General features: G+C 38.8%; 1 protein-coding gene across 1 annotated transcript in view; it reads left to right on the top strand.

Moving 5' to 3' along the window:
* The window catches only part of LOC122787923 (dynein beta chain, flagellar outer arm-like), a 5188001-nt gene that overhangs the window by 4827592 nt on the left and 343934 nt on the right, over positions 1–16475 (top strand). The window contains exon 96 of the mRNA XM_044054850.1: positions 6671–6807. Coding sequence (XP_043910785.1) covers positions 6671–6807 — 137 coding nt within the window. The remainder of the gene's footprint in view (positions 1–6670; positions 6808–16475) is intronic.

Genomic DNA, 16475 nt, shown 5'->3' with positions numbered 1-16475 from the left:
GTATGTGTGTGTGTGTAATAGCTATCTTTTTAATATGAGCTTTTTGTTAATTTATGACTTATTTGCAGTTCTTAACTGAATTTCATATTTCCACATATGAACCTATTTAAGCTGAATTATTTCATTTATTTGAGTGATTTGTTTTTATTTGGTCTAATTAAAATATTGATTTTTTTTCTTTTAATGGGCTAAGTTCCTGGATTAGCTGAATGTAAATATATTTAAAGTGGAATCTTCTTCTTCATTCGGCTGCTCCCGTCAGGGGTCGCCACAGTAGATCAACTGTTTCCATTTCTTCCTGTCCTCTGCATCTTGCTCTGTCACACCAACCACCTGCATGTCCACTCTCACCACATCCATAAACCTTATCTTAGGCCTTCCTCTTTTCCTGTTACCTGGCAGCTTCATCCTTAGCATCTTTTTCCCAATATACTCTGCATCCCTCCTCAGCTCATGTCCAAACCAACGTAATCTTGCCTCTCTGGCTTTGTCTCCAAACCTTCCAACCTAGGCTGACCCTCTAATATACTTATTCCTAATCCTGTCCATCCTCATCACACCCAGTGCAAATCTTAACATCTTCAACTCTGCTACGTCAACCTCTGACTCCTGCCTTTTTGTCAATGCCACTGTCTCCAACCCATATAACATTGCTGGTCTCACTATCCTCTTGTAGACCTTCCCTTTCACTCTTACCGGTACACATCTGTCACAAATCACTCCAGACACTCTTCTCCACCCACTCCATCCTGCCTGTACTCTCTTCTTCACCTCTCTTCCACACTCACCATTACTCTGAACTGTTGATCCCAAGTATTTAAACTCATCCACCTTTGCCACCTCTACTCCCTGCATCCTCACCATTCCCCATATCCTCCCGCTCATTCACACACATATATTCTGTCTTAGTCCTGCTGACCTTCATTCCTCTTCTCTCTAGAGCATATCTCCACCTCTCCAGGGTCTCCTTCACCTGTTCCCTACTCTCACTACAGATCACAATGTAATCTGCAAACATCATAGTCCACGGGAACTCCTGTCTGATCTCGTCTGTCAACCTGTTCACCACCATTACAAATAAGAAAGGGCTCAGAGCTGAACCTTGATGTAATCCCACCTCCACCTTAAACGCATCCGTCACTCCCACCACAGACCTCACCGCTGTCACCCTACCCTCGTACATATCCTGTACCACTCTTACATACTTCTCTGACACTCCCAACTCCCTCATACAATACCACAACTCCTCTCTAGGCACCCTGTCATATGCTTTCTCTAAGTCCACAAAGACACAATGCAACTCCTTCTGACATTAACTGTACTTCTCCATCAACATTCTCAGAGCAAACATTGTATCTGTAGTGCTCTTTCCTGGCATGAAACCATACTGCTGATCACTAATCATCACCTCCCTTCTTAACCTAGCTTCCACTACTCTTTCCCATAACTTCATGCTGTGACTGATCAATTTAATCCCTCTGTAATTACTACAGCTCTGCACATCACCCTTATTCTTAAAAATCGGTACCAAAACACTTTTCTCCATTCTTTAGGCATCCTCTCACTTTCCAAGATTTCATTAAACAATCCAGTTAAAAACTCCACTGCCATTTCACCTAAACACCTCCATGCTTCCACAATTATGTCATCTGGACCAACAGCCTTTCCGTTCTTCATCCTCTTCATAGCCATCCTTACTTCCTCCTTGCTAATCCACTGCACTTCATGTTTCACTATCCCCACATCATCCAACCTTCTCTCCCTCTCATTTTCTTCATTCATCAGCCCCTCAAAGTACTCTTTCCATCTGCTCCACACACTCTCCTCACTTGTGAGTATGTTTCCCTCATTATCCTTTATCACCCTTACCTGCTGCACATCTTTACTAGCTTGGTCCCTCTGTCTAGCCAATCGGTACAGGTCTTTTTCTCCCTCTTTAGTGTCCAACCTTTTATACAACTCATCATACACCTTATCCTTAGCCTTCACCACCTCTCTCTTTGCCATGTACCTCATCTCCTTATACTCTTGTCTACTTTCTTCATCTCGCTGACAATCCCACTTCTTTTCCGCCAACCTCTTTCTCTGTATACTCTCCTGTACTTCTTCATTCCACCACCAAGTCTCCTTGTCCTCCTTCCTCTTTCCAGATGTCACACCAAGCACCTTTCTATCCGTCTCTCATACTAGCTCTCCTGTAGTTACCCAGCTATTCGGTAACTCTTCACTGCCACCCAGTGCCTATCTTAACTCTTCCCTGAACATCACCTCACAATTACCATTTTTCAATTTCCACCATTTAATCCTTGGTGCTGCCCTCACACTCATCATCATCTTCTTGATCACCAGTGTCATCCTACAAACCACCATCCTATGCTGCCTAACTACACTTTCTCCTGCCACCTCTTTACAGTCTCCAATCTCCTTTAGACTGGCCCTTCTACATAAGATATAATCCACCTGTGTGCATCTACCTCCACTGTTGTATGTCACCCTATACTCCTCCCACTTGTTAAAATACGTATTCAACACAGCAATGTCCATCCTTTTCACAAAATCCACTACCATCTGACCTTCTGCATTCCTTTGCTTAACACCATACCTACCCATCACTTCCTCATCCCCTTTGTGCCCTTCATCAACATGCCCATTGAAATCTGCTCCAATCACCAGTCTCTCAACCTTGGGTACAGTCATCACCACTTCATCCAACTCACTCCAAAATTCTTCTTTCTCATCCATCGCACACCCAACTTGTGGAGCATATGCACTAACAACATTCTTCATTACACCATCAATTTCCAACTTCATAAACATCACTCTATCCAACACTCTTTTCACCTCCAAAACACTCTTTGCATACTGTTTTTTCAGGATAATGCCTATGCCATTTCTCCTCCCATCCACACCATGATAAAACAATTTGAACCCACCTCCAATACACCAGGACTTGCTCCCCTTCCATCTGGTCCCTTGCACACACAATATACCAACCTTCCTTCAGTCCATCTTATCAGCTAGCTCTCTCCCTATACCAGTCATACTGCCAACATTCGAAGTTCTGACCCTCAATATCACAGTGCTAGCCTTTACCTGCCTTCGGCCATGCCTTCCGCCTCTTCTCCTCCTTCGGCCAACAGTAGCCCAATTTCCGCCAGCACCCTGTTGGCCAACAGTACTGGTGGCAGTCATTGTTAACCCAGGTCTCGAATGATCCGGTATGTATATGTGTACTTTTGTCTGCATGTATAATTTGGCAAAATTTTACCCCGGATGCCCTTCCTGACGCAACCCTCCCCATTTATCCGGACTTGGGACCCGCACAAAGAAATGCACTGGGTTGTGCATCCCCAATGGCTGGGTCGAATATATTTAAAGTGGAATATAGATAATTAAATTGTATCAGTACACTATTATTTATTTCTGATAAAGTCCTTGTTTGTTTTAGGAGGAATGCTATAAATTAGATCAAATAAAAGTTTTGAACATTAACTTCATTGCAATTTTGTTTCTGGGATTCAGCTCCTTATGGTTTGGTTACTGGTGTTTGTTTGTTGCTATGCATTGCTGGATTATTGCTTTTTTTGGTGATCTAGATATTCACTAGAGTAAGAGGTTAATTTTATGTGGCCTTTGAATGATATCAAGTGAAAAGCAATAACTACCAGCAGACTGCTAAAAAATCAAAAACAAAACATCTACGAGAAACACATCATACATAAAGCAAAAACATTGTAATAAATGAAGAACAGTTGAGAGGTATGACTATATACATATACCGACTGTCCTTTTTTTAGTATATTGCTGTCATCCATCCATCCACAACCCCTTTTTCCCATTTCTGTACATGGGGTCAGGGTGTGACTTTAACAGTGACAATCATCTAGAGCCAAGGTTTACACCGCATGTTGGCTAGCCTTGCTGCGGAATATACTTCTGTCATCATCTGGACATAAAATTACTAGCTTATCCTTTCCTTTTTCCCTCCCGTATCACTTTCTTTCTTTATTCAAAATACAATCTTACAGTTTATGCTTTCTGAGAAGTGTGTTTGAGCTACTAGCTACAAGAGTTTTTTGAGTTTTTTTTTTTTTTTTTAAAGCAGCAGCCTCACAGTTACTGTAAGAGATAGATACATTTCCTTCACATTACTCTGTCACATGTCTGAAAGCATGTACCCTGTATGAGATATCCTCTTCAGAGAGTTGTCAGGCTTGTAAGTTGAAAAGCATGTGTAGTTTGAAGCATATGGACTTCATTCCCAGTGAGGGAACAGCAATGCAATAATTATTTTAGCTTAATTTTAATTCACTAAAATTTAAGGAAAATATACCGACCTCTGATAAAAACAGAAAAAATGGTCCAACCTCCATGACCACTGCCAGCATGTTAAAATTGTAAACCTTTAATAAAAACAACCATAAACAAATAATATAAAATGATAAATCGAAGACTTTTCTGAGTTTTAGTTGCACTAGTTTTAACAAGTAGACTAATTAGGTTGGTTCATAAACTTAACAGTAAGCCTTATTATAAAAATATTTGCACTGTATTATTTATTTATTTACTTATTGATATTTGTGGATATTGGCATTCAGCCCTTTCTGTATGGAAATTGTCAGGCACACAACAGAACTAATTTTAAGTTGTTTTGCAAAAATTTTTCATGAGTATTAAAAATTTGTAGAGCTTCAGCAATATGCTGCTACTCCATTGCCATGTTGGCTAAACCCCCAATGCAAATATTTTTACTTCATATTTTGTATTTTATTTGCTTCTGCTTTTGTCCATAATGCTATTTTCACATCTGATAAAGCACAATTTCTTTTTCACACTTTTTCACTAAATTGTGATGCTTTATTAAAAAACTGTCTGTTATACACATGAGCCATCTCCCTTGCCAGTTTGTTGTGTTTCTGCACAGTGTAGCGCTACATTGGTAATATTTAATAAGTACTTGGAGTCAAAGCCGATTTACTACTTTGAGCATCATGGGTGCACTCCCACTGGGAGGCATGGGTTAACATATGTGCACGTGCATGCATTTCATCTCACATATACTATAGTGACCATAATCTTACTGCAGCATATCATAATTAGCTACTGACACTGGTGCATCCTCAGAAATTATAATGGTCGGGTTAGAAATAAAGGGAATAGCTTGCCAGCTTAAGTATATACTGTACTTGGTGGCTGTCAGAAAAAGTTAAAACCCTAAATTATCTGAACTCAACTAGTGAAATGAGAGATGGGGGAACCACTCAAGTGGAATGACTGGCCATCACTATTTCATCCATCTTGTGTGAGGCTGGAGATCACAGCTACAGTCTACTGGCACCCAGAGGAGACAAGGAGCAAACATACAGTTAAACAACTATAGTGAATGTTTGGTTTGCTATATAGTATGTAATGTGGCAGCTGTATATGGTTAGGTTTAGAACTGAGGTCTGTGTTTCTGGGTCCCTCCTTTACAGGTACTGCTCCATGATTGTGTGAGACAGTCTTCTCTAGGGGGAACTTGGTTCTTTGGGGGGAGATGGCTAAAACACCACAGAAACATCAGAAAAAGGTTCTTCACTCCGTCAGGTTCTAATTTTTCCTCTGTCAGCAGTCTTCCTGATGCTGTTATTCCAAATGCACATTGCTTCCTGCTGAAAAGTTAAATAAGTGGCTGTCGTAAGAGATGCTGCTGGCTCCTCCCTCCTCAGTCAGCTAAAAATGGTAGAAGGTTGACAGCCTATACCTTTCTAATACTGTAGCTCCCCATGCACATTGTTCACTCCAGTGAAAAGTCATGGCAGCACTCACTGGACGTGTATAATGAAAGTATGTTTATTTATGTTGAATAGCAGTGCTTAGATGCACTTAGAGAGGTATTGTATGAACAGTTCAGATCTTACAAGTGAAAGGATAACATTAGGTCTCATGTGGGATTCGAACACACCACATCCAACATACTGTGCTGGCATCACTGTCGCTGGATCAACAAGTGCCCTTGGATAAATAAGTATTGATTTTTCCTTTAAGAGCTTTATCTTTTCAGTTAGGAAACCCCCAACATATTGATCTAGGTTAAAATACCATCTCACACACACACACAACTAAAGAAATCCCTTTCTTTAGGCATTGTTGTAATTATAGGAGTGAAAAGATAATTGTAGCTCTAATTTGGGACACAAATCCAAGACCTCCAGATTACTATGCCAGCCTTACATAGTAAAATCAACATTATGGTGGGACTACAATTTAGCAACTGTGCTTCAAATGCTGGCGTGTATGCTAAAGTATTTATGTAAGAAATTGCTTACCATGCCCGACTTTTTCAGGAATATGCTATAGTACACCTTTTGACAGCATTTACTTTAAATATTTTTTCCCTTTTGCTACAGTAGCTTTAGCTGCTGCCGTGATGTGGTGGTGGTGGTGGTGGGGTCCTCAGTATTACATGTACCATTTGAAAGTCTTTGGCCTTCATTTATTATAACAAAATTCTCTTAGAATTTTTATATAACGTAGTCGTTTCTTAGCAGTATTAGAAAACCTATTTCTTAGGCAAACACAGTTGTCAAAGCTTATTATGTGCTTTCCATGAAGTATTACTTATGTAGATTGATATACTTGTTAAGCTGCTATCTTCATCTCTCAGTTGCACCTTTCATATTGCTTGCAGGTGATCCTCATTTGTCAGATAAATAGTAATATGGAACAAAGAGATGAAGAAGCACAGGAATATCAAATGTCCTTCCAGGGTCTTTTCCTGCAAGGAGCATCATGGGATTTCCCAAACAATTACTTGGAAGATGCAAGGTAAGCAGAAGTACTGCAGAATAGTCTGTTACATTGTCAGACATGCTCAGTATTATTCCACACGTTTTCCAGGAGTTATTTTAATCTGAGTAGTTTGAACCGATTCATGTAAATGTTAAAATATTGTGTTAGTTCTGAAAAAGATAAAAAGTCTTGAAAGGTGGAGGGCAGGTTTCCCTTCTTGTATGCATCTGTTTTCTTTTTTTCTTTTTTTTTTGTTAACCATCTAAAATCAATAGAGATGAGTTGCTTTGTTGCTTTTAAGTGGTAACGTGGGAGCAACCTGGTCTTTTCTGCTCAATGAAACTGCATGCTTGAAACGTATCATATTAGAAAATGCTTCTGTTTTTCTGCATGAAAATCTGTATGCTGATGCCTATGTGTGTGTAATTTGAATTGACTGAGGAGCCTACAAACAGTAGCATTATATATGTTATTTATTTTTACTTGTGTAAATGTCCCTTGCATTGCCTGTGTATATGCTATCGTACTGATTATGGAGATCAAAACTGCTAAGCAGCACAGTAAAATCCGCATGCAAATTATGTGACAATGAAAATAATATTGACTATGGAGCTTTTTATATAAAATGTATTTAATGTATACAGTGAAATGTCTAGCATGATAAGGCCTGTTAGAAACATCTGTGGTCAGAATAAGATCGTATATGCTGTTGTATGGTGCTACAGTGCACATCGGCATTAAAGAGCTATAAATACCAATAAGTTCCCAGACAAAATAATGTGAAGCAACTTATAAAATATTTGTAGTATCATTGCAGACTGATGACAAACTGAAGGTGTAAAACCTGTTTCTCATTTAAGGATGTTTTGTGATATCATAATCACAAACATTACTTTGAATATTTCACTTGTAGTATGCATGTATTAGGGATAATTCTATTGTGGTTTATATGCCTTTCAAAATTAAAAAGATGCTTAGATTACCCCCAAATACATTGCTGCCAGTTAACCAGGGCATAAGTGTGTGCCACTGCTGTGCACCCATCTGCATCTTTCATTGATAATAACCATCATCAAACACCACAATAGATGTTGCAACATCAGTGGTGTGACCACTTGTGAGACCAATAACTTCTTAGCTGTGGTGAAGTCTCTATGTGTAGATCACATTATTCTCTCATTACCTACAGTTTTCCTATGCTGTGTATCATTTGTTGCTCAGCATCTGTTGATGAGTATGAGCTATCTGTTCGTATCCAAGTACAAAATGCCCTGTATGATCTGCTTCCCTGTGGTAATGTACTGTTGTGTTGTCCCTCACAAACAGTACCATCCCGAAGACTTGCAGTCTCTTCATTTGTAAGCATATTCACTGTCCTGTGCTGGAGTATATTATCCTGCCACATTACGGTATGAGGTGGCAGAACTTAGGAACCATTCCTCATATGCTAGCATGTATCCCTGGGTAAAGCATGTATAATCTGGTAAAAGAATACACCCAAAACCTCCATGCAATGCTTTACATGTCCTTTAGGGCAAAGATCTTGCATACCAGCAGCAGTTTCAGTGCTAAAAACAAGAGACTTAAATCACTGTTTCCAGATAAAGAAAACTCACACCAGCACCAAGGCAGAGAATACTTCCAAGAAGAACTTCTAAGCCTTATGGAGCACACTTTGTATCATCCCCAGTTTGACTGAGGCATACTTTGTAGCAAAGTTCTGAACAGCCAATGTCCACTCTTCATCAGGCAGAACTTTCTGAGTGGAGGCAGGCTGGGAAGGACAACCTCAGCACTACATGGAACCTCAGCACTACATGGAACAAGTGTCTCTAGTTTATTTGTTGTTGCAGAGACTTCCCTTGACAAATATTAAGATTTCCTCTGGAAACTGTCTGCCTCATTTACTGTAACATTGTTTTCCAGTTAATGCTTGTCCTAGGCAGACTAGTGTGATACTACATGGACTGTAAGCTTCAGTCATTCCTTCTAGGTTTATAGACATTAAGATCATACTATAGCTTGGAAGGCACAAAGTGGACTGGCCAAATCTGAATTGGGATCAGAAAATCAGTTGAACCCATCAGTGCCTTATTACTGACTTTAACAAACTCATTTGAGTCACTGACACTGCGGTGTGGTAGCCATTGGCACAAACCAGGACACAGAATACCCGGGTGATCAGACCAAGGCTCCTGCATTGTACCATACCAAGGTCAAGTAGTATCTCCTGCTGCTGTTCAACCAATATCTAATCTAGTTGGGCCAGGCAACTTATTATATAACTCGTGGCTTTACCATGGGCCACAAGAGTTCTGTAGCTCTGTACTACAGGATACCATGCATATGTCTTTCCACAAACTCACATTCTTTATCCCCATATATCCATACACATCTGCATTTATATATATATATATATATATATATATATATATATATATATATATATATATATATGTGTGTGTGTGTGTGTGTGTACGTACACACACACACAGACACACACACACACACACACACATATATATATACATAGATACATAGCAGTATACAGGCTGATATTTTGATTACACTGCTGTATTTAATAAAGCATGTGTAGACTTCCATTATACTGCAGTGCACTGATGCATGTTCATTATTCCCACTTTCTCAGTATCATTTTAAGTTATCAGTACTGGCCAGCTTTCAAAACTCAAATTCCACCCCTTCTCTGTTCCTCTGACAGATGATTGGCTTAGCATGTCCTGAGAGGGAAGCCTTCAACTGTTACAGGAAGTGAGTATTTAGTCTTTTTCTGCCATCCAAAGAACATAGCCCACTGACTCTTCACAGGATCCAGTGCTGATTTTTTTTGGCTTACTGCTCAGGTAAGCCCCATTTGGGCCCAACTTCCTCTCATTTAATTATTAGATTATTATTCTTTTTCTGTTTTTATATTTATATAAAATATATTTATTTTAATATTTTATTTCTTTTAGCGTTTACTGTATTTCCTGTTGACATTTCAGCTTATAGCAGTACTTATTTGGCTTCTATCTTTGACAGATGTTTGTTTTTACTGTTTTTAAGGAAACTTTCAGTATTTCTCTCAGAAGTGCAGTGTGCATGTATGCTGTTAGATATTAAAGGCCTGCCTCTACTGTTCTTATTCTGCTTTATTTTTATCTTTTCACAGCAGAATATTGCAGAACTTGGATTTGTTCAGCATTTATAATTATTTGCTGTATGCATGACTGCTCTCTGTGTGCCCTAAATTGTATCACAATTTTACGATGAATTAAGTTATTTAGATGAACTATGGAGATTTTACTCTCTCTTGCAAGAAAATATAGTTTTAATTGCTATTAAAAGTTTATTTTATGGCAGTTTAATGTAGTTATTGTGTGTGGATCTAATTTTACCACTGCTTTGGCACATTGGTTGCTGTGGTGTTTCGACTTTGTGTACTGCAAATTGTTAAGCTTCTGTTAGTAACAGAATTCTAAACACAATTCAAACTGCTTTTTGTGATAATAGTTAGAGTTTAGCACTGTGGGGGCATACTTATTACTAGAAACGTTTAAGTGGTTTTGTGATACATTATCTATTACTGTTAGTTTGTTGTTCTAGCTTATGTTCGCTCCCCTGATTTGATGGCTCCTATCTCTGATGAACTCCCATCAAATCCAGTTGCACCTAAAAAGAAAAGAAAAAAAAAAACAAAACAAAATAAAAATATGCCTCAGCCTATAGTTAATGATTCTGTTGGTGTCAGTGCTTGGCCAGCAGACCACTTACCTTTCTTCCTGAAGTATAACTCTGTCTCATAGTATGGAATGGGGGTTAGACACATCCTCTGGGGCTGCCCCAGTATCTGGTGTAGGTATGGGAGAATCAAATCCTTTAGATGCAGGAGTAATGCTGGGTAAAAGACCCTTTGCTAGACATAATATTGTGTCCCCAGATATTTTATCTAGTAGTGAAGTTCACTAGAAAAAGAACCAGAAGCTTCATCATACAGGTGATAATCACATTATAGCTGTTTATAAGGCTAATGTGATTTCCTTGGCCATGACAGCTCTTTCCGGTGGTTGTGTTCCCGTCTATGGCTCTAGTACTTGTTCAGCTGAATTAGGAGGAATCTGATCAGGACTATGGTGATTTTCTAGTTGACACTGAGTCCAGTAACTCTGATTCTATAGACAGTGAATGGTTAAGACCAAAACAAGTGTTCCTCAAATAATTATTAGACTTAGTGATGTTTTTGCTTGAGAGCATTTTTGAACTAACCCAGAGCTAGGCAGGTAATATGACATTATAGATGCCCATGTCTGTGGCTAACTGCATCTCTTACTTCCCATGGAATAAGTTTATAAAGCTGCCTGCAGAGCACCAGTATATATTTTATCAGTACATAAAAAGGCTCAGAGAAAATATAGGCCTTCTTGGATATGATACATCTCTTTTCTTATTTGACCAGTGACCCAGCTGTGGTCTCCCCAATTGCCTGCTCCGAAGAAAAGTCCTTGTGGCCCCTGATAAAGAGGGAAATTGTTAGATATTTAGGGCAAAATGATGTCTCTTTCTAGTAGTGTAGCCTTTAGAATGTTAAATTATCAAGGCTATATGTGGAAATTTATTATACATTGTGCGTGCAGTTTGGATGATTTTGCTATATTGCTACATCCTTACATGCAGAGCAAAAGTCTTATACAAATGAAATTGTTTCTAATTTGCCTCAGATTTTGAAACATGCTTTGAGAGATATGCTTAAATGTGCAGATACTGCCTCAAGAAATATTGCTTCATCTGTTGTTTTAAGACTGTATGCCTTATTTTGTAATCAGAACTTCTCTGATTTAAAAGCCAATATTTTGGATGCACCTTAAAATCTGAATTATGCATGGGACCGTTATTTAACATCTCTTTTATTAAAGTGGGTTAATTCATGGGGTATCTAGGATGTTTCATGTACCCAAGTTCTTCCCAAACACAGCATCTTCTTGCAACGGGCAGAACAAACAAAAATCCCAGGCAAACAAAATTAGGGATCTATAAGAAAATGGCAGGAGAATAATTAATTGAAACCAATCAAGAAGGGTTCCTTTCTGAAAAAGGATCAGCCCCTATAATGGAATGACTATGCTGAGTCACAGATCACCTGTGTCCCCCTCCAGCCCTTCCTTCCCTTTCTGTTTCTCATTCTCCTTCCCCCAAGCTGTCTCTCCACCCTGCAACTGGCTGCAAATAGTCTCAGACAAATGAGTTGTGAGAATGATTTAGAGAGAATACACTTGGCAGTGGATAGAAAATCCTCCACCTTTTAGGGCAATCTCCCCACACCTACCAGACCAGACAGAGTTGTTTCCTCCAGTGCTGTATCACATGGTATAAGCAGTGGTCATAGAACCAGTGCCTGGGATACACAAAGCCAAAGGATTTTTTTCTCCAGAATCATTTTGGTACCAAAAGAGGACCACTCCTAGATATCCATCCTAGATTGTTTTTCCTAAACACCTTTGTAAAAGTTCCAAAACTTCAAAATTCTCATCTTACAGTCAGTCTTAACATTGTATCCCGACCACTCTTTCATGGGGACATTAAATCTCAAGCATGCTTTTCATTATATTCCTATTGCTCACAGTTTCAGGAGATTTTTGAGATTTGCTGTGTCTGGTTTACATTGTCAGTTTTCTGCATTACCCTCTGGGCTGTCTACTACACCTTGAGTGTTTACAGATTGTCTGGCCTCAGTGGTTGCTTTTTGCAAAAACTCAAGCATCCACATTTTTCCTTATGTAGATGACTTGCTGATTTGTGCAGATTCTGTATCCAGGTATGTGGAGTCCTTAGACAAGGCCACATCCCTCCTTTCCCATCTGGGCTTCAAATTGAACCTTTAATATTCCTTCCTCATACCCATACCCTCTCAGTAAATTGTTTTCCTTGGTTGTCAGCTTGACACAATAAAAAGGATGGCCTTCCTGCCAGAAGACAAAGTTCCAACTTATCAGAGCATTTTCTTGGCTTTTTATCTTCTAGATGCAGCTTCAGCAAGTGACTTCCACAAAATTCTAGGTCTCATGGCATCAATAATACATATGATACCTCATGCTAGACAAGACATGAGAAAAATTCAATAGTACTTGAAGAATTGTTGGATTCAGCACCTTCATCCCTTAAATTTCTAGGTACTGGTACTAGGATTTGTGAAACAGGAACTGCAGTGGTGGAAGGATCCAGGACTCCCTTTCTCTCTTCAGACCCCAGTCAAGTCTATCCATATGAACTCTAGAGATTGTGTGTGGGAAGCAGTGTCCATTGGAGTTAAAGTGTATGACTTCTGGGTTCCTCAGCACATCCTAAAGCACATAAACATAAAATCAATGTTAGAAATGATTCATGCCTTAAAGATTTTCACCATTTATGGACTTTGGGTTTTCTTGTAGTGGTCACATATATCAGTACCATGATGTGGTACTTGAATAAACAAGGGGGTACAAGAAGAAATCAATGCATGCATATATTTATCCAAACAATATGCATTAGTATAGAGGTGTCATAAATATGCTTATCTGATATTGAATATCAATGTTTTTATTTATCTTGATGACATGCCTAGATTTCAAGGTATAATGCATTTATGTATCCGATTTCAAAATATACTTATTTTTATTTAGGTACATTCTATGCTATACTTACTTCTGACAAATATTCCAGACCGAGGATTCAGAATAGCTAAGATAAATCTACTGGGTAACTCGGATCATTTGGGTTTCTGCCTTTCTCTTCCATCTAATTTAGTTATCATTCAAGATTACAAAATAAAGTATTGTTCTGACAAAATATCAAATTGCAATACTGCTTTAGAAATGACTGACTGTATGAAACAACAAACAGTATTTCTGATGTGTCTCAAGTGTTGAGCAACCTTAGTAATAGTTTCATCTACCTTGACAGATGAAAGTAAGAAACTTGTAAAAATAAAAAGGGGCAAATCAAATCCACCACAGTGTAATAAAAAACATGAGAAGCTAATAAAGAGAAAACAAAGAAGTTGGCATCTATAAACAGTTTAATACATCATCAGCTAAAAGAGGTTACATATAAAAAAAAGAAACTGGGTCTATTTTTGGCTACTGAAAAACAAAAAAAAAACTGAATGGTGAAATATCGAATGGAAGACAGCAAAACTGATAATTACCTTAGAATTACATAACTGGAAAAAATTCGAATGGCCATAGTCAGCCAACATCACAAACACAACTAGCCAGGGTGGGGGACTGCACCCCCACCCCTCAACTATATATACCAATTCTGAGATCACACTGCAGTGAAAAATAGGGCAAATTTAAAAGGTTTTGCTTCACTTACCTTATGCATTGCATTACTTCCTGGTCGTTGGCCAGCTACGGCCATTCGATTAATTTATTTATGATGATGTCGTTGTTCAGTAATTGTTGGCTTCTCTGTCCTCCATTCGATAGTTCATCATTTGGGTTTTTTATTTTTCGGTAGCTAAACATAGACGCTCTGAAACTAATATAAAAAAAAGCTAAGGAGTTTAATGAGAATCAGTTATGCCCATCTGGTAACAACAGTAAGTTATTTTCTTATACATCATTAAAGTGGCTCAGATATTTAATCAGCACTTTCTTATATTTACTATAACTCAGCACCTGAGGAATTTCAGTCCTGAGAAATTGACACAATGCCAAATGTTCCTCCTTTTATTAGTCAAAATATTGTTATAAAATCTTTAGATAAACTAAAATAAATTAGTATTCCTGGCCCAGACTATATGATATGGTTGCATTCTGCTTAAAATCAAGAGTTTCATTGTATCTTGTTTAACATCTGTATTTAATAAACTATTGTCAAATAGTTTTGGTTCACGAGCATGGAAATTAGACAACGTTACCCCATTCACAAGGGTGGTGCTATTAACACTGTAAAAAACTACAGGCTTTTAGCTTGACTCCTTCATTAAGTAAAACTTTTGATAGTTCTATTCTTTCTTTATCATAACCTAATGGCAGCATTCATCCATTATGTGTTTTGACTTTACATGGATTTTTTAGACACAGATCTAATTCACCATCTTAGTTAACCTCTATGAACCAATTAGTATTGCTTTGGACCAGAGGCTATGTGTATTGCCATGTATTTAAATCTTTCAAAAGACTTTGATAGCATCCTCTACTTTCTGATTATTGATTATTTAAAGATGTATTTTATCAATCCATACATTGTCAATTGGGTATCAATGTGGCTTTACCATTGGAAAAAAAGAGTAAAAATATCAAATCAGTATTTTAACTGGGCTAGAATTACTTCAGGTGTACCCTAGGGTACTTTTTAGCGTTTGCATTGTTTACTGTTTTTCTTATTTCTAGAATTCTGTGCTGGATCTCTAAAATATGAGTTCCTCTCTCCAGCATTAAAGAGGAAGCAAATTTTAATAGCTACCTCAATGATTTGATATGTTGGTTCAACATATATTACAGGTTCATAGGTAGGTACTAGGCTATCTGCCCAAGAGCATTTATAAGCCTAGCCAGAGTGTGTCGGCTTTCACCGCCCCATTAATTAATTTACTGATCCTCTGTCCAGCAGAGCCAATGAAGTGGTCCCAGGGGAGTATTTTCTGTTACCCATCCACTCGTCAAGGTTTCTCTTGAAGAGTGTTAATGAGGGGCCCTGCCTGATGTAATTTGGAATTTTGTTCCAAAGCATGGGGAGTCTCTGTGACAGGAATCTGTCCCTCCAGTATGTTCTGTTTATTGTTGTGACGAGGTTTAGCTCACTAGATCGTGTGGCTCACAGTGACTTGGATTTCTTTAGGTGGAGCATGTCCATCAATTCTGAGTTGCACATGGCTTTGTAAGTCAGGCAGTGATCACCTCTGAGTAAGCGATATGCCACTAAGTACAGCCAGAGTTTTTTCAGTCAGACTGCATAGGACATATGTTTGAGGCCAGTAATCCTCTTGGTGAGGTGCTTTTGTGGTCTTTCCAGCTGTTGGAAGTGTCTTGTGAGGTACATCCCAAATGGGGCATTGTACTCTATGATGGGTCTAATGAGTGATGAGTAGGGGGGCACTTTAACCTCTTTATTTCTAGATGCGAACCCTTTAGTAATTGGATGGGCCACATAGAAGGATTTCCTAACTACTTTGGCAATATGATTGCCAAAGGAGAGATTACTATCTACCTGGGTCCCCAGATCTTTTATTACCTGTTCTGTATTAAGGGGGTTGCCACCTATGTGGTAATTCGTTGGTGTTTTGTTTTTCCCAAATGGGATGACTATGCATTTTTTGGCATTTAGCTTGAGGCTATGACTTTTACACCAGGTGTCTGTCTCATTAAGGCCCTTTTGGAGTATGTCGGTGTCAGCCAGAGAGTCAATTATGGCTCCCAGTTTGCAGTCATCAGTGAACTTGGTTAGCCATAGTCCTCCTGTGTTTGCCTGTACTTCTGAGAAGTATATGCTGAACAGTAGGGGTCCCAGGACCGAGCCTTGTGGGACACCACTTGTGACTGGTTTAGAGTCGGACCTGGAGCCCGCTATTCTTACCGTGTAAGTTCTGTCTGTAAGCCAGTTGGAAACCCATCTTGTGACATAGGGGTTTATGTTCAGGCTGGTGAGTTTTTCTGTAATACCCAAGTGGGAAATGGTTTCGAAAGCCTTGGCGAGGTCAAGGTAGGCTGTGTGAACCACCTTTC

The sequence above is a fragment of the Protopterus annectens genome, chromosome 13.part0, assembly GCF_019279795.1.
Source record: "Protopterus annectens isolate FY-2018-M chromosome 13.part0, PAN1.0, whole genome shotgun sequence".
NCBI classification, from domain to species: Eukaryota; Metazoa; Chordata; order Ceratodontiformes; family Protopteridae; genus Protopterus; species Protopterus annectens.
Note: the sequence above shows the minus strand (reverse complement) of the source record. Positions and strands in the feature narration are given on the sequence as shown.